The sequence below is a fragment of the Myotis davidii genome, unplaced genomic scaffold, assembly GCF_000327345.1.
Source record: "Myotis davidii unplaced genomic scaffold, ASM32734v1 scaffold653, whole genome shotgun sequence".
In the NCBI taxonomy this organism is placed as follows: domain Eukaryota; kingdom Metazoa; phylum Chordata; class Mammalia; order Chiroptera; family Vespertilionidae; genus Myotis; species Myotis davidii.
Genome location: NW_006285129.1, coordinates 599,810 through 617,702, shown reverse-complemented (window position 1 = coordinate 617,702; position 17,893 = coordinate 599,810). Strand labels below are relative to the sequence as shown.

The following is a 17,893-nucleotide window of genomic DNA, read 5'->3' as shown; positions in this document are numbered from 1 at the left end:
AAATTGTCATTAGTAGGAAAGATTATGAATTTATTTTGATGCACAGCCTTTAACCAGACCATAGTTAGTGATGTGCAGCACCATGCAAAGATGTCAAAGAAAGTAATTATAGCCCTAACTGGTTTGGCTCAGTGGATAGAGCGTCGGCCTGTGGACTGAAGGGTCCCAGGTTCGATTCCGACTAAGGGCATGTACCTTGGTTGCAGGCACATCCCCAGTGGGAGGTGTGCAGGAGGCAGCTGATAAATGTTTCTCTCTCATCGATGTTTCCAACTCTCTATCCCTCTCCCTTCCTCTCTGTGAAAATCCAATAAAATATATATTTTTTTAAAAAGTAATTATAGCCCATTCAAGGAAAACCACTTCACAAAAGCTTGAGTACTATTTGCCTTGATTATAGTTATAAAGGTCTGTTTACCTAATCCTGACGGGACTGCAAGACCAAGTGGAGTAATCTTAGGCAGGACAAAAGAAGAGCTAGTTTAAAACACAAGTTGAAAGAAGGCAAAACAGGTTTTGGTAGAAAACACAGAGGATAAGAGATACTCCATAATAAATTTATGGGGGGCGGTATATCAAATGTGACAAGCAGATTTTTCCACTTTTGAAAATACTGAGTACTGGAAAAGAGGGAAATGTGTGTGGAACTATAGGGGGAGACATAGAAGGGACTAGGACAAAAGTTCGTCATCTAAAGGAGTCAGAGTTGCTAAGACTAAGGAAAGCTAAGAGAACTCAGCACAGCAGAAACTCTTTGGGGACAGGAATGGTGGTTCAGGGGAATGTTGGGAAGGGAGCTTGATAAATGTAAGGGATCAAGGTGTGTGACCCAACTTATTTTTCTCTTATTAGGAGATGCTGTCCATGTTGGGAGACCAGGGCAACAGCTACAACAATGAAGAATTTCCTGATCTAACTATGTTTCCCTCCTTTTCAGAATAGAACTATTGGGGTGAGGATAAAGGGGTGGGGGAGAGAAAAATACCATTTGTTTTTAAAAAACAAATCTTTCTGTAAACAGAATAAAAGTTCCTCTCCCCTCCCTTCCCTCACCCCTAATGTGAACCCCCTTTCACTTCTGGCCTTTCCCTTGCCCTCCTGCCTCTCTGACATAATTTATAGATGAGATGGAGTAAATCCTCAAGGTTTTGTGGACCGTTTGAAAAATTAAGGCTGGGTGAAGTTAAAAATGCCTTGCCTTATGTCTCCTGACCAGAAATTTGTACAGAGGTGATTTCTGCTAGGGTCAAGGGACAGATTAGAGAACCCGATGTCCACTATTTGCCTTGTACTGTGGCTTGTTTTTGGAAAGAAATTCTGAATAAGGCGGGGAGAGGAGAAATGTCCTCATATTTGAGGACCATGAAACATGGTAGGTATATATGGGGCTTTAGGAAGTAAGAATATGTTCTTTCTGCTGCCTGTGAGCGGTTCCTCTGGAAAGAAATGTGAGTGAGGAAATTCGAGAGAAGTGTGTGTGTGTGTGTGTGTGTGTGTGTGTGTACATGTATTTCTTTGTGTCTTTCTCCCTATTAGGGAGTTATGCAAAATTTGTCCCAGATTTTATCTTTGTCTTTCTCTGTGTTTTTCAAAGAGTCCTAAGGAGTTAAATCTTCCAGGTATTTTCTACTTAGTATTGCAGCCAAAGAGTATTTAAATAAATGTCTTTGCTGTACTTACATCTGTGCCCAGCCAATATGCAACTCTAAGCAGATATATAACATTTTCTGTTGATATGGTTTGTCTGTCATCAGACATATTTAGTGATAAAACTGGGTCGTTCCTGATCTTGGTGCTCTCACCTTATATGGAAGGAAGATCTGCAAACATTACAGAAATTGGCTGGCAGGATAAACACTTTCAGAAACCCCATACTTGGCCATAAGGATAATGCTGCATTTTTGTCAGAATTACATATGTGTGTTCCATGGAGGTTATTTCTGCATGGAAACTCAACTTCTTGGATTAGTAGTCCCAGTGAAAACCCTCACTGGTGCAGTTTGAACCAAATGCCAGCCTTCTTGCAAAATAGCCTCTCATCTCATTCTCAAAGTATCCAGTCTGGCAAGAAACTGAGATTTAGGTCTTTTCTGACCTATAACTCTTTCCTCTTTGCTCCCTCTCAGTCTTGAGATTGGATTTTGCTTTGTAGTGCAAGTGTAATAAATCCATGTGATAAATGGGGCCTGGACTCTCATCTCAGCAGGGTCACTTATTAATTAATTATAGCCATATAAATGTGGATATAGGTTACTGCTATCACTCTTTACCTTCCTCAGGTAACAGTCATGTGTATCGGCCTTTTTTTAAAAATTGGCTCAGGCCAGTATTGTGAGTGCAAGACTGAATTAATAAGAAGACATTTTAAATGTAGCCATAGGGGACTGAGGAGCACAGATGGCCTTGGAGAGGCTCAGAGAATATCATTATGGGGTTTCCCTCCCTTTTGTCTCCAGTCTGGTGCCAGGTATTGGAGTGGAAAGGAGACAGTTTATTTTTTTATTCTATGTGCACACATACAGTATACATATATATTTATATCACAATTTAAGAAACCAAAATGTTGAGTTTCCAATAAAGTCCTTGTTTTGTAATAATCGCCTGTTTCTAAATGTGATCAAGACTATAATATTGTATAGTTATCATAGGGCTTTGGAGGAGGGATGGAGAAGGGAGGGAGAAGATTCTCTGGGGGTTTTATTTTTGCTTTTCCTTCAGGGTTTTATTTTTGATTGTTTTTGTTTTTTTTCTTGTTGGCCATTTCTGTACTGCTGGCATCTGTGCTGAGCCTTACAGTGGCAAAAACAATGACATGTAGCAAGTATTTTAAAAACAAAATATTTTTCCTTTTGTAAACTTGGTGTTGTGTCATCTTGATTGCGGCTTTATTATTCCTTTGCAGCTCATAAACAACAGACTCCCCACAACTAGTTGAATCCATAGCTTTAGCTCCAAATATACAAACATAAAGCACAATGTGTCTATAATTTCAGAAATGGGAAATCATAGGGCTCTGATCACTCAGCATTCCTCGGTTGTCCTCCTGATCCTGACTCATTCTGAGTGAAGTTAGGGACATCTGACTGTGGGGTGGGATGGGGTTGGGGAATGCCAAAGTCCTTGTGAGATGGGAGAATTGGGACTGGAGACGAGTTGGACACATCTGGATTTCTTCCCCCCAGCACGTCCCCCTCTTCTGGATGGAATTGGGGGTAGGGAAATTTAAACTATTCAGGTCTGGACCTGGTTTCCCTCTAAGTTCATTAGCGAATCTTACAGTGCATAGGCATAAGCCTGTGTTCTTGAGAGTCTATTATGTAATCCACCAGACACTGAATCTAGATCCCACGTATTATCATTTCTGTTCAAAGGACCCTTTTCCTCTTCCCCCACATCCGTTTATGGAAGAATATGGAGTTTGGGAGTGTGGCTCATGATCTGTCACATGCCTGGATATTGGGGGAAGTATGTGGAGAAGCTCATATGACTGGACCTCGGTTGGGGATTTTAGTAATTGAGACAGATAATGTTCATCAGGCATCCCACCATTGGAGTTCAGCAACAAATAAGTCACATGTGAGTTTGTCAGTGCCATGGCATTGATTCATGTGCTGTCACAAATTCCTAAGAATACTGATTTTTGTTACTTTTAGAACTGGTTTCATCTGGACTTTCTGGGCATATCCTTCCTCAGCACAACTGTATTAGGCTGAGAGAGCTATTCCTGTGCCTAGAAGCAGTGACAACAGTTAGCCAACAAGCTTATAGAATACAAATGATTTTGAAGCCTATGGCTTGTCTTATATACTCTTCTAGCTTTTTGTTTTTATTCATCTCAGACACAAATTCAAAAACAAGGTTTAAAGTTGTAGAGATGGGTAATAGGAAAAGATAATCCTCCAATATAATAACGATGGGAGAGATCAGGACTATATTCCTCTACCGAGAGAAGATAAGCCCTGCCTTGGGTACTGTGTATTGAGGTCTGTTTTTGTCTGTCCTCAGTGTAAAAGCAGCTCTCCACCCTGGCTCACTCCACTTGCATACAGAAACACTGCAGATTTGATGCCTCCTTCCTTCCTCCCTAATCCCCCTTCTCAGCATTTCTATCTCCGCCTCCCTCCCCTGTCCAAATTTTCCAGCCAACAGCTGGAGCTGACTTCCGCAATTCTGATGGAATAAATCCAGCAATCCTAGGCATCCGCCCACATTATCGACACTTCCCTGCAGAAACGAGCCCAGAGAACAGATTCCCATCAGCAGGTAACATTTTCAACTTCCTAGTTCTTGGTTTTTCTTTCCTCCCAGTTCATTTTAGGGGTGTTAGGGATGTAGTGACTGGGGATCAAAATGAACTTTGTAGGCTCTGTGCATGAAAACAATGATGCCCTTCTTAGGTCATTTCCTGGCCAAATAAAATCTGCCTGGATATGTTTAGGATTACTTCTATGACTTGTATGTATACATGGTTGTTAGTAAAAGCAAAAATATAGGCAGCCTTTACCCATGCTTCACTTAGGGTAGCCTCTGGGGTTTTTTGTTTTGGCCAAAGGTACCAAAAGGGTTAACATAGTGGGAAGTGGAGTGGTGCAGGGAGGTGGCAGCTCAGAACTTGCTACTCTTGAGACAGCCCAAAGCCCGTAACACTCCACACATTAAATGCCCTGCTGTATATTTGCCAGTTTGCAAAGATTACATAAAAGTGGACTACAAATTCAAAACTTATGAAAGCTGTATGACTTGCTACAGACTGTAAATTGTTCTTAAAATGGAGGACGCGTAATTAAGCCACTGCAAGGAGTGAAGCTAGCGCAAACTTCGGAAAAGCTGTGTATTTGGTCATGGAACACTGCTTTACTGTCTTACATTCTTTTAGCAAACTTTGGTTCTGAGGCTTTTTGTCTTGTGAGGCAGTCACAGAGGTTTTCGTTGTCAGAAAAATAAAAAAAACCTTCCTGTCCAAAGCAGCTGGTTGGAATTAGGACAGTTTCCTGCCTGAGTAGGGAGCAGGAAGAGAAAGAAAGAAGAAATGCATAAGACTAAGGAGACAGTAAAATATTTTCTCATAGTTAGAGAATAGGAAAAACTGTCAACTTTTCCCTTGTCCTCTCCTGGCAAGATCTAGAAAAATATCCGAACTTAGGCACGGATAAGAAGAATACCTTAAATGACCAGGAAGCAAAATGTAGCGGGCAGTCTTCCCTTTTGCGTATTATCCAACCATCATCTGCCCTGCACTTATCTACGTAACCTTGTCCATCTTTTTTAATCTGCTAGGGATATGGGAGGAGACAGGTGCTGAGCCCATGCTGATTGTCCATTTTCTACCCTGTTTCAGGTTGTCAGTGCAAGTTGTGTGTGGGTATGGAATCTCCCTAGGTCAAAATACTTAGCACCAGAAGTATCTGCACCCCATCCAAACCCAGACTCCTGACAGTCAGACTTATCATATGGAAATCACCTTCAGTTGTTTTTCTATCTTCTTCATGAAGCCCAATTTTCCTTTGCCTCATAGTCAATAGGAAGAGGTTCTTAACTTCAGGCTCATGAACTCCCCAGAATTATTGTGTGTGCATGCATTTTTTCTGGTGCGAGGGATTATATAGTGGCTTGCAAATTTTTATTAGCTTCTCAAAAGAGTCCATGACTGCCAAAGGTTGAGAACTACCTGTCTGGGAAGATGGTTCCGGGTATTTCCTCCTGAGCCAGGCTAGGACTTTCTTGGCAAATAGAAGAGTTGCCCCTAATTATCCCATTCCTCAGGATGTGGGAGCTCAAGGTTCTACTGTTGCTGCCTGTGGTGAGCTTTGCTCTATACCCTGAGGAGATACTGGACACCCAATGGGAGCTATGGAAGAAGACCTACAAGAAGCAGTATAACAGCAAGGTGTCTGGGGACCTAGAGGGGAGCATGGTGGGAGGGCTAAGTGAGACTTCCAGTCCTAGGTTCCAGACTCCTCCTATCCAAACACTTGAACCACTCCAACCAAGCAAACCTGCCCTTGTTCCCCAGCTGTTAACATATAGTTTTTATTCCTACTCCTCAAGTCACCATCACATCCTATCCCTACTTTTCTTAATATGTTTCTTTTGGGAAGACTTCTCAGATTAATGCTATCAGTCCATAAGCAACTTTTCTGTACATCTCTCCAGATCTTTGCTTTCTATTATTTGAATATGCTTGTATATTTCTTCTTCCATGTTCTTAATAATCCCGTGATCATTTCCCAAAGTAGATTGTATACTCTCTATTATTGTAAGTTTTATCTTTTCTTCTAAATACCTCCATAATATTACATATGTAACCTCGCACACAGAACCCAGTCTATGCCAGTACTGACAATGCTCTATTTAGGTGGATGAAATCTCCCGGCGTTTAATTTGGGAAAAAAACCTGAAGCATATTTCCATCCATAATCTTGAGGCCTCTCTTGGTGTCCATACATATGAACTGGCAATGAACCACTTGGGGGACATGGTGAGTGAACCTCAGCTCTTGTCCTACCTGTCCTGTTTGCCTTAGTTTCCTGATTATGCCTGGCCTCTCTCTTCTTTGTCCCAGACCAGTGAAGAGGTGGTTCAGAAGATGACTGGACTCAGAGTACCTCCATCCCATTCTCGCAGTAACGACACCCTCTATATCCCAGACTGGGAAGGCAAAGCCCCAGACTCCATTGATTATCGAAAGAAGGGATATGTTACTCCTGTCAAAAATCAGGTACCCTCCTGTCTCCTGGGAATGGGTATGTAAGCTGGCATGACCTCTTCCTTTTGCTGTTTCTTTGTTCTTAAGATACGAGGGCATTAGGAAGGGGAAGAGGAATTAAGGTTACCTCTCCCCATGCTAATAGCCTATTCCATCATTTAACTCATCTATTTTTGAACATTTAGGTTTTTTTGTTAATCCTCACCTGAGGATATTTTTCCCATTGATTTTTAGAGAGAGCAGAAGCGGGGAGAGAGGAGGAAAGAGAGAAAGAGAGAAAACGATGTGAGAGAGACATTAATTGGTTACCTCCCTCACAATGCCCCAACCCCCAACCCAGACAGGGGATCAAACTTGCAACCCAGATACATGCCCTTGACCAGGAATCGAGCCCTCAACCCTTTGGTGTGCAGGCCAACATTCTAACCATTGCTGGCCAGGGCTTTAGGTTGTTTCTGCATTTTCCTTTTTACAAATAGTATAAGCACCTTGTGCATATATTTTCGTATCCATATACAAATATGCAAAATAAATCCTCAAATGAAAATGAATAGATCATTTCCAAAAAGGTTTTACTATCTTACATTCTTATCAGCACGAGAATGCCAGTTTTCCCACAACCTTAACAATGTTAATTGTGTCAACCAGATGAACAACTGATTTAACATTCATTTAACAAATACATTTTTTTTCCAGAACTTACCAGTATGTGCTAGGTAGTAGAGATTCAAGATGACTAAGACACACTTGTGTCCCCAAGAAATCCTCCATCTTAAAAAATAGAAAGAAAACCCCGACCAGTGTGGCTCAGTTGGTTGGAGTATCGTCCCATGCACTGAAAGCTCACAGGTTTGATTACCAGTCAGGGCACATACCCAGGTTGCGTGCAGGCTTGATCCTCTGTTGAGGCGTACAGGAAGCAACCAATGGATATTTTCTCACATCAATGTTTCTCTCCCTCTCACTCCTCTCCCTTCTTCTCTCTCTAGAATCAATGACAAACATATCCTTAGGTAAGGACCAAAAAATAATAAAAATAAAAAATAGAAAAATTTAACACCTATCTTAAGAAACTCTAATGATAGCTAGCACTTTTATTAGCCACATTTTACAGATAAAGAAACTGAGGCAAAAAGAGGTTTAGTAACTTACTCAAGGTCCCGTATCTAAGGGGTTTCAAAGTCAGTACTCTGCTATACTACAGCTAATGGAACAATAGTAACAAAAGTTATCAATAGCAATAACAGCAATAGAACAATGCAACAAATGTTAAATGAAGGGAAATAGGAAGCTTTCACAGCAAAGGGGACACGTATACTGGAATTTATAAAATCTGTGGAATTTTATCAGGCAGGTAGAAGTGAAAAAAACAAAAAACGTGAATAACAATGACTGATAGTTTCTCTGTTATGCCTCTCAGGGTCAGTGTGGTTCCTGTTGGGCTTTTAGCTCTGTGGGTGCCCTGGAGGGTCAACTCATGAAGAAAACTGGTAAACTCTTAAATCTGAGTCCCCAAAACCTGGTGGATTGTGTGTCTGAGAATGATGGCTGCGGAGGGGGCTACATGACCAATGCCTTCCAGTACGTGCAAAGGAACCGGGGCATTGACTCCGAAGATGCCTACCCATATGTGGGACAGGTGAGACGTCCCACCCAGCTCTGTGATGGATCCTCCTGCCTCAGCATGATATTTGTACTAGAAACAATTCCAGAAATCTTGTTTTCTGTTACCTTATTCTGCTTTCTTACTGGGAAAATTGTCCACTAAGGCCAAGAAGATTCCCACATTCTGGGAGAATTTGGGGAGTTTAGGCTACCATAGATCCCATCTGCCTCTGTGCCCTGGGGGAGTGGGGGGAAATAGGGGGTAGGCATAGATCTCTGAGAAGGTGTCTATAGCCCTCTGTTCAACTGCCACTCCCATCACAAATCTAATTTCATGAATCATGTGGCTTTATTTTGTATGATCTCAGTGTGGGTTCTGGGAACACTTAAGCAAGTTGTGTAAGTTACCATGTATAAAATGAGAGAAAAAACAAGTTGCTTCATATTTGTTGTAATTTTAGAGGTCAACTCACTTCCTCCTATAAGACCCTTTAGCAATAGGAAGCAGATCTTTATTATCTAAAATGAAGAAATTCTGAGGGCTTTTTATAGACAGAGGGTTGATAATATAATATGGGATCTTTGCAACAGGAACCTTTGAAGAAGGGATAACCAGTTTTAGTAATGACAATGATGGCTACTATGTGCTAAGCCATGTGCTTGGTGCATTTTCTCATTTAATCTTAACAGCCCTGTAAGGTAGATGTATCCTCACTTTGTAAGGGGGAACTGGCACGAGGTAAAGCAGCATATTCAAAATTCATACCACTAGTTTTGTAGCAGAGCCAACATTTATCTACCAGATCTGTTTATCTGCTGCAAACATTGCAAGGCACATCTTCTACGCATAAATGCAAGAACTGTCTAAGTCTCAAGTTATTTACATCTTCAACTTTGCTAGATAGATCATATCAAATATTTTTACCAAAGTATTTGGAAAAATTTATATTCCCACATTCAATGTATAAGAAATCCCATTGATTTACATCTTTTTAAAAAACTTATTTTTTAATTACAGTTAACATTCAGTCTTGATGTGGCTTCTCTATATCCTTAGTTACAGGAGTTCTGTTTATCTAGTCTTCAGGTGATTCTCAAGGGTGGTGGTTCTATAACTTAGTTGGAATTTTGATGTGGTCATGGGAAGAGGTGAGCACAGCGTCTACTGCCTCCGCCATCTTGACGGAAAGTCTCACATCTTCATCAGTGTGTTTATGTGGCCATCTGCATTTCTTTAGTGCACTGAATGTTTATATCTTTTGCCCATTTTAATTAGGTTTTCTCTTTCTTACTGATTTTTAGGGATTTAAAAAAGATAGCCCTAACTGGTTTGGCTCAGTGGATAGAGCATCGGCCTGTGGACTGAAGGATCCCAGGTTCGATTCCAGTCAAGGGCATGTACCTTGGTTGCAGGCACATCCCTAGTGGAGGGTGTGCAGGAGGCAGCTGATCGATCATTCTCTCTCATCGATGTTTCCAACTCTCTATCTCTCTCCCTTCCTCTCTGTAAAAAAAAAAATCAATAGAATATAAAAAAAAGATATTTGGATACTAATATTATTTGTGTTGTAGGTTGATGTTTGTCTTTTCACTCTTAATTTTAGTGTAGTAAAATTATTGATTTTTTCCTTTGTAGTTTGTTCCTTTAAAAATTCAATAACAATGAGTTTATTCATTCATGTTTAGTCATCTGAAATGATGTCTGCTGCAATAAAATGCTTAAAAAAATCTAAATATTAACAATAATGGCAGCCCTCCCAAGCTCACACATACTATAGGGCCAGAAGATGATACGTGCTTTTTAAAAAATCTTATTTCAGAAATCTTTACACTGAGGTAATAAAAAATTCTTTCTTTATCTGTTTTTTAGGTTTTACAGTGTTTGCTTTCATATTTACATTTTTAAACTACCTGAAGCTGCTTTTTGTGTATGGTGCAAGGTATTCACTTTTTCACAGTGCTCTAAAATGGCAAAGAGAGAACAGACCTCTCTGAGACCAGTCACTGCCCCTGTTAGTTCACTAACATCATTAAAATGTTGATAGAGGCCGAAACCGGTTTGGCTCAGTGGATAGAGCGTCGGCCTGCGGACTGAAGGGTCCCGGGTTCGATTCCGGTCAAGGGCATGTACGTGGGTTGCGGGCACATCCCCAGTGGGGGGTGTGCAGGAGGCAGCTGATCGATGTTTCTGACTCTCTATCTCTCTCTCCCTTCCTCTCTGTAAAAAAATCAATAAAATATATTTAAAAAAAAATGTTGATAGAGTTTCTCACTCACCAATTCATTGCCTGTTGCTTTGTCCTAGTCCTTTTTCAACCATTTTCGTTTATTCCCACCGCAGGATGAAAGTTGTATGTACAATCCAACAGGCAAGGCAGCTAAGTGCAGAGGGTACAAAGAGATCCCTGAGGGGAACGAGAAAGCCCTGAAGAAGGCAGTGGCCCGAGTGGGACCCATCTCAGTGGCCATTGATGCAAGCCTGAGTTCCTTTCAGTTTTATAGCAAAGGTGAGGAGCCGCTCCTATGGAACACAGTCAGCTTATGCTGTGGGCTTGGCAGCTTCTCAAGGGCACTCAGCACTTTTAGTACTTCGTTTCCATAGTCACACTGAGTCTGCCAGAGAGAAACTACCAGCTGCCTTGGCACAGAGCATCTCTGATGTAAGCCCTTCTGACTGGGATGGATTCTACAAAGGGTCACTGAGAATGGGAGACCCCACAGGGTGCCCCTGGGATTACAGAAAGCTTTACTTTGATTGATTGTTTCCTAGGTGTGTATTACGATGAAAACTGCAATAGCGATAATCTGAACCATGCGGTTTTGGCAGTGGGATATGGGATCCAGAAGGGAAAAAAGCACTGGATAATTAAAAACAGGTAATGATGCGAACACTACATTTGTCAGTCAATCACTCTCCCTCTCTCCTCTCCTCCTTCCAGTCTTCCATTCTCTCCACTTATTTCCTTAGCAACCTCATCCATTCTCATAGCTTTATTCATTTCTCCTATGGTTTTTATTCCCAAACTCAAATCACCAACTTCAGCCTCTCTTCCTTCTTTCCTAGACTCATGTTTTCAAGATTACTCTTCCTAAAGCACAAATCAGATTACATCACTCTCCCAATCAGAAACCTTCAGTGTCTGCTCCACTGTGATGGACCACAGAGTCCAAGTCTTTATTTAGCCTGGAAGTAAAAATAACTCAACTTGATCTCTAACTACCTTACCAGACATAATTCTCCCCTGTCAAGCACCCTACTTTTCAGTCATAAGACTGTAACACATGTCCCATGCTTTCCTGCCTCTGTTACTCATTTCACACTCCTCCACTGGCATCCCATTTCCACAGGCCCCAACTCTATCCAGCCTTTGGGCTCAGCTCAAATGCTACCTCTTACTTTAAGTCTTTTTGTTCCTCTTGATCAGAAGCAATCTCTCCTACCTTTGAGACCTATAGTATTAGGCCTTCCATTTCTTGACTTTAAACTTTTTAAAGGTAAAACTGTCTTGTTTATTTTGTATGCCATTAGTTCCTAGCACAATACTTAGTGTTTTAATGTATAAATGAGGGTACTAAGTATTTTTCTTGATTGGTCCTACAGCTGGGGAGAAAACTGGGGAAACAAAGGCTATATCCTCATGGCTCGGAATAAGAACAATGCCTGTGGCATTGCCAACCTGGCCAGCTTCCCCAAGATGTGACTTCAGCCAGCCAACCCTATCCTGCTCGTCCATTCCTTCCATGATGGTGCAATGAAGTGATGTACTTTGGAAGGGAGTGGTATGCCTTTCTTGAAGCAGATGCAGTAATACAGAGATTGTCCATTCAGTCTCCTCATTTGTTTGTGCGTCAGGCAACACTCCTACTACTTTCCTTCTCTCCACCCAAAGCCTTTTTCACTGTGACCACAGTAGGAATTTCCCCCCAATTATTATGCACTCCAGTTCATAAATCTATTTATCAGTTTTTGGTACAAGTTAACATGATACAAGAAATGTGTTTTCTTTTTCCTTCTTTGCATTTTTTAAGTAAACCTAGTATTTATCTTGTCTATAACTTAATAAATAGCTATTTGGTAGCAACTCATTTTGTGTTGGATACTGTCCTAGGTGCTGGAGACAAAAAGGTGAATAAAACATATTCTTATACTTGATGTGCTCATAGTTTGTTTGGAGAGATCATAACATAAATAATTCATCTTAATTCATTTATTTGTTCATTCCTTCAGCCAACTTCTATTAAGTGCTCTGTACTAAGAACTGTACTAAATTTTAGGAATTAAATGGATATAATGAGATTTCAATATTTAATTCCATTTTAGGGGAACCAGATTTAGGGGCACATAATACTTGGGCCTTGAAAAATATCTTAGGGCCCTCTGAAGTTCTAGAACTGAAACTTATGCTGTCACCAAGAGAGGAAATTGAAACTTTAAAAAAAATACTTTTACTTATTTTTATTTTTTTCTTTATTGTTGAAAGTATTACAATTGTCCCCTTTGTTAGTTTATGTTTTTTTCCCATTGACCCCCTCCACCCTCTATCCAGGCCTTCATCACTCTATTGGAAATTTTTTTTTAATGGAAACTCTTTATAATAGTTTCCAAGCAGTGTTAATTCTAAAAGAATTTAGCAGGCTAGTAATAAATCTGCCTAACTGGTTTTACCATTTTTCACAAAATCTTCATTGTTACCACTAGAAAGAATTCAAAGAAAATGCTAACCATATGTCAGGCAGTATTTAATTTTATTCTATGCAAAATCATTTATTTTTATATGTAAATATTTATTACCATGTGTTATGCAGTGTATTTTAAAAGCATGATGATGAAATATATTAGTAAGACACAGCCCGGACTTCAAGAATAGTATAGACTAGTGACAGACATACAAACAACTAATAATACCAACCATAATGAAATAAATACTAATTATGCAAGTTTAGAAATGAGTCATTCATTCTTTTTTTTAAATTTAATTTTATTTCCTAAAGTATTACAAAGAGTATTACATATGTCTCCCTTTTTCCCCCCCCCTTGACATTCCCCGGCCTCCCCTACCCCCCAGTGTCTTGTGTCCATTGGTTATTCTTATATGCATGCATACAAGTCCTTCGGTTGATCTCTTAGCCCCATGGGCCGTCTCAACCTCACCAGAGTTGTCTCAACCTCACCGGGGCTGTCTCAACCTCACCGGGGCCGTTTCAACCTCACCAGGGCCGTTGCAGCCTCACAGGGGCCATTACAGCCTCACAGGGGCCGTCTCAGCCTCACAAAGGCCGTCTCAGCCTCACAGGGGCTGTCCCAGCCTCACAGGGGCTGTCTCAACCTCACCGGGGTCGTCTCAACCTCACCGGGGCTATCTCAACTTCACCGGGGCCGTTTCAGCCTCACCGGGGCCGTTTCAGCCTCACCGGAACCGTTTCAACTTCACTGGGGCTGTTTCAACCAAGTCATTCATTCATTTTTTTTTTAAATGTTTTATTGATTTTTTAGAGAGGAAGGGAGAAGAATAAAGAGTTAGAAACATCGATGAGAGAGAAACACCGATCAGCTGCCTCCCGCACACACCCCACTAGGGATATGCCCGCAACCAAGGTACATGCCCCTTTCCTGAACCGAACCCAGGACCCTTCAGTCCCCAGGCTGACACTTTATCCATTGAGCCAAACCGGTCAGGGCAAGTCATTCATTCTTAATGGGACTTTAGATGAGGTTTCATTGAGAACAGAGCGTTGGAAGATCTGAATGGGCAGAGAAGACAGAAGGGGAGTGGAGTAGGAGGAGAGAAGGCATATCAGGCCAAAGGTTCTCAGTGAACAAAGGCACTGAGAGAATTGTGTGTGTGAATGGTGAGGGCTGCAGTGGCTCAAGTATAGGATGCAAAGAAATACATGATAGAGCTGAGGTAAGAAAAATAGGTTGGAGAAGAATCATGGAAGGCCTTGTATGCCTCCCATGTCCCAGGAAGTATATACATTATTTTACAGATACACAGGCATTTAGAAGGCACTTTTTTAAAATATATTTTATTGATTTTTTACAGAGAGGAAGGGAGAGAGATAGAGAGTCAGAAACATCGATAAGCGAGAAACATCAATCAGCCACCTCCTGCACATCCCCCACCGGGGATGTGCCCGCAACCCAAGTACATGCCCTTGACCAGAATCGAACCTAGGACCTTTCAATCCACAGGCCGACGCTCTATGCCCTGAGCCAAACCGGTTTCGGCTAGAAGGCATTTTTGAGCAGGAGAGAGACATGATCAGATCTGTATTTTAGCAATATTCCTCTAACAGTGGTGTAAAGAACAAAATGAAGATACAAGGAAGTGGAGGAAAGTTGACATGTGATGAATACTGCACATACTCTACTTCTTTTCAAAGAAGGATCCTTCACAGAAAAATGACTCCTGAACTTTTCTGAAGCTTGAATATGTGTTTGCAGATGGGGTGTTAGAAAAAGGCATTCCAGACCCAAAGAATACCATATTCAAATGTGTAGGCAGGAGAGAGCATGGTTAGCAATTAGCATATATTTTTCTGAGCTTTGAAAGGACCAAAGACAAACGAGAGATATCAGACTCCCCACAAAGCAAATCTATACAGTTCTGTTATTTTGATTTGGAATATTTCCCCTTCTGCCTAAAGAGCACTCTTTAGAATTTCCTTTTGTATGGACATGTGGGCAACAAATAGACTCTCTTCCTATATGTTGTGTTTATTTTTAGTGATATGCTAGGGGAGGAATGGTCACCCTGGGGGCAAAGTCCTACCCTACAACTGTTATTACTAGGCATCCAGGGCTTTTCACCCACATGGAGGGCACACCGCGAGTACCCAGCTTGGGTGAATGGGGAGGCTGTGCCACTGGATCCTATAGGAGACCTACTGCATTAGCCTACTCTATCAAGCCTGGGAGATATAGTAGCTCTACCTGATACATAGAAACAAGTACAGGGAAACTGCCAAAATGAGGAGACAAAGAAAGAGGCCCCAAGTGAAAGAACAGAAAAAGCTCCAGAAAAGTAATTAAACAAAATGGACACTAGTTACCCTGGCCAGTTTTGTTCAGTGCTTAGAGTGTTGGCCTATAGACCAAAGGGTCATGGGTTTGATTCCTGATCGAGGGCATGTACCTTGTTTGCAGGTTCGATCTCTGGCTCCAGTAGGGTGCGTGCAGGAGGCAACTAATTGATGTGTCTCTCGCACGTCGATGTTTCTCTCTCTGTCCCCCTCCTCCCTCTCTCCCACTACTTATAAAAAAAACCAATGGAAAAAATATCCTCGGGTGAAGATAAAAAAAAAAAAATGGAGAAGTAATCTAATAGATGCAGAGTTCAAAACACTGGTTATTAGGATGTTCAGTGAACTTAATGAGAACTTCAACAGCATAAAAATGGACATGAAAATTATAAAAAAGAACCAGTCAGAAATGAAGAATAGACTAACTGAAATGAATAATTTACAGGGAATCCACAGTAGAATAGATGAAACAGAATCAAATCAGCAATTTGGAATATAAAGAAGCAAAAAGCACCCAGTCAGAACAATAAAAAGAAAAAAAAAGCTTCTGGCGCAACTTTAAGTGTACCAACATGCGCATTATGGGGATGCTGGAAGGAGAAGAGAAAAAGCAAGAAATTGAAAACCTATTTGAAAAAATGACAGAAAACTTCCCTAATTGGTGAAGGAAATTGACATACAAGTCCAGGAAGTCAGAGAATCCAAAACAAGATTAACCCAAAGAGGCCCTCACTGTGACACATCACAATTAAAATTAAATTCCCAGTACAAAGTTAACCACTTGGGTAAATTAACAGAGTATTAAACTAGCATCAATATTATCCTAAAATTCAGAGTCCCTTTTCTTTAAAACTAGATAAGATAGTTCCTTGGAGAGAATAGAAGCAGCTCACTTTTAGGGTGCATGAAGCTAACAGATGATGATTTCAAAACCCGGAGAAGGCGTTAGCCTTCCTTATTCTGCTTTCATTTCCCTTTCCCATATTATTCAAATATTTCCTAATCTGTGATGGAAGGGAGTTAGCGCAATGTCAGAGCCCCATAAGACCAGTGTGATTACAGTAGAGGTTGAAAGTTAAAATTTGTTCACAATTGAGTACAGTGATCAAGGATGAGTCAGATCATGGGGAATGCAACAGAAGGCATTTCTAGGAAACAGCATGATAGTAATATGCCTTAGGTGTACAATTTGGCAATGATATACAGGATGAGATTTCAAGATAGACTGGAATGAAGGCTGTTGAAATAATTTAAATGCTGTCAGCAAGTATTTATTGAGTGTCTACTGTATCATTGCACTATATACTGTGGAGGATACAAAGATGAGTTAACAGGTAGACTTATATGGCAAAGAAATAAATAATTGTAATATTTGGTAGAAAATTAAAGGTATGATTTCTCTCTCCCCAGAATCTCTGATCTGCCACAAGAGTGCCTCAAAGCAATGCAGAGGCTGAAAAAAAGACATCTGGTTGGAGATTTAAAAAAGGTTTTTTGAAAAAAGTGTCTTCTGAGATGAGCTATGAAGCTTGAGCAGGATTTCAAGAGGCAGAGAAGGGAAGGAAGTTCCAGACAGTGGGAAAACACTACTTTTAAAACTGGGTTCCATCCCAGGTCAGCAACCAGTTTTGTCCTCTTGAACAAGTTATATAGTCTCTTAGAACTGTAATTTCTCTTGTATAAAATGAGGATAAGAATTGTACCTACCTCATAGTGTTGTAAAATTTTAATAATAATACACATTCATTGACATATAATTGGTGTCCAAAATTTGTTAGCTGGGACTGTTAAAAATTATAAAGTGAGTGAAAAAGTGCAGAGGATAAGTGTGGATGTTCTGGAAACATGAAAACTAGTTGCTTTGAGTATAAGGTTTATGTGTGAGTATAGATGGCTTAGTCTGTTTGGGCTGCTATAACAAAATACCATAAACTGGATGGTTTCTAAACAACAGAAATTTACTTTTCACAGTTCTGGAAGTTGGGAAGTCCAAGATCATGACTCTGGCAGATCCAGTTCCTGGTGTGAACCCCTTCCTGGTTCATAGATGGCTGTCTTTTTGTAGAAGGGCCAAGGGGGCCTCTTTTATAAGGGCAATAATCCCATTCATGAGGGCTCCACCCTGGAAACCTAATCTCCTAATAAGGCCCCACATCCAAATACCTTCACAATGGAGATTAGGTTTCAAAATCTGAATGGGGGAGGGTGGAACGTCCAACCCTCAGACTATAGCAATAGTGAAGATGAAGCTGTAACGTATGGGGTGATATGTTTTTTAAAAATTTGATTTTATTTCTTTAGAATAGTTTTAGGTTCACAGCAAAATTGAGAAGGTAAAGAGATTTCCCATATACCATCTGCCTCCACACAAGCATAGCCTTCCCCATTATCAACATTCCCCATCAGAGCGGCACATTTGTTACAAAGGATGAACCTACACTGACACATCATAATCACCCAACGACCATAATTTACATTAGGATTCACTCTTGGTGTTGTACATTCCAAGTGTTTGGACAGATGTATAATGATATGTATCTGCCATTATTATATAATACA

The 17,893-nt window shown here is 40.7% G+C and overlaps 2 protein-coding genes across 7 annotated transcripts in view; both read left to right on the top strand.

Moving 5' to 3' along the window:
- Nucleotides 1-2,856, top strand: part of ARNT (aryl hydrocarbon receptor nuclear translocator) — a 60,506-nt gene extending 57,650 nt beyond the window's left edge. For all 6 annotated transcript variants that reach the window (XM_006755653.2, XM_015558733.1, XM_006755652.2 and 3 more), the window contains one exon: nt 853-2,856. In XM_006755653.2, the coding sequence (XP_006755716.1) occupies nt 853-942 (90 nt within the window). In that variant the 3' untranslated portion in view covers nt 943-2,856. The remainder of the gene's footprint in view (nt 1-852) is intronic.
- Nucleotides 2,857-2,939: 83 nt separating this feature from the next.
- CTSK (cathepsin K) lies at nt 2,940-12,459 on the top strand. The gene is made up of 8 exons (XM_015558734.1): nt 2,940-4,263; nt 5,764-5,887; nt 6,356-6,478; nt 6,563-6,718; nt 8,127-8,345; nt 10,653-10,818; nt 11,082-11,187; nt 11,913-12,459. Exons 2-8 carry the CDS (start codon nt 5,765-5,767, stop codon nt 12,010-12,012), a joined length of 993 nt encoding a protein of 330 aa, XP_015414220.1. The 5' UTR covers nt 2,940-4,263; nt 5,764; the 3' UTR covers nt 12,013-12,459.
- Nucleotides 12,460-17,893: the final 5,434 nt, after the last annotated feature.

Excerpts from the sequence above, each read along its gene's own strand:
- CTSK (XM_015558734.1), top strand. The coding sequence starts at position 5,765 with ATGTGGGAGCTCAAGGTTCTACTGTTGCTGCCTGTGGTGAGCTTTGCT. Across the intron at positions 5,888-6,355 it reads AGAAGCAGTATAACAGCAAG|GTGGATGAAATCTCCCGGCG; the intron begins GTGTCTGGGGAC and ends TGCTCTATTTAG. Across the intron at positions 8,346-10,652 it reads CCTACCCATATGTGGGACAG|GATGAAAGTTGTATGTACAA; the intron begins GTGAGACGTCCC and ends TTCCCACCGCAG.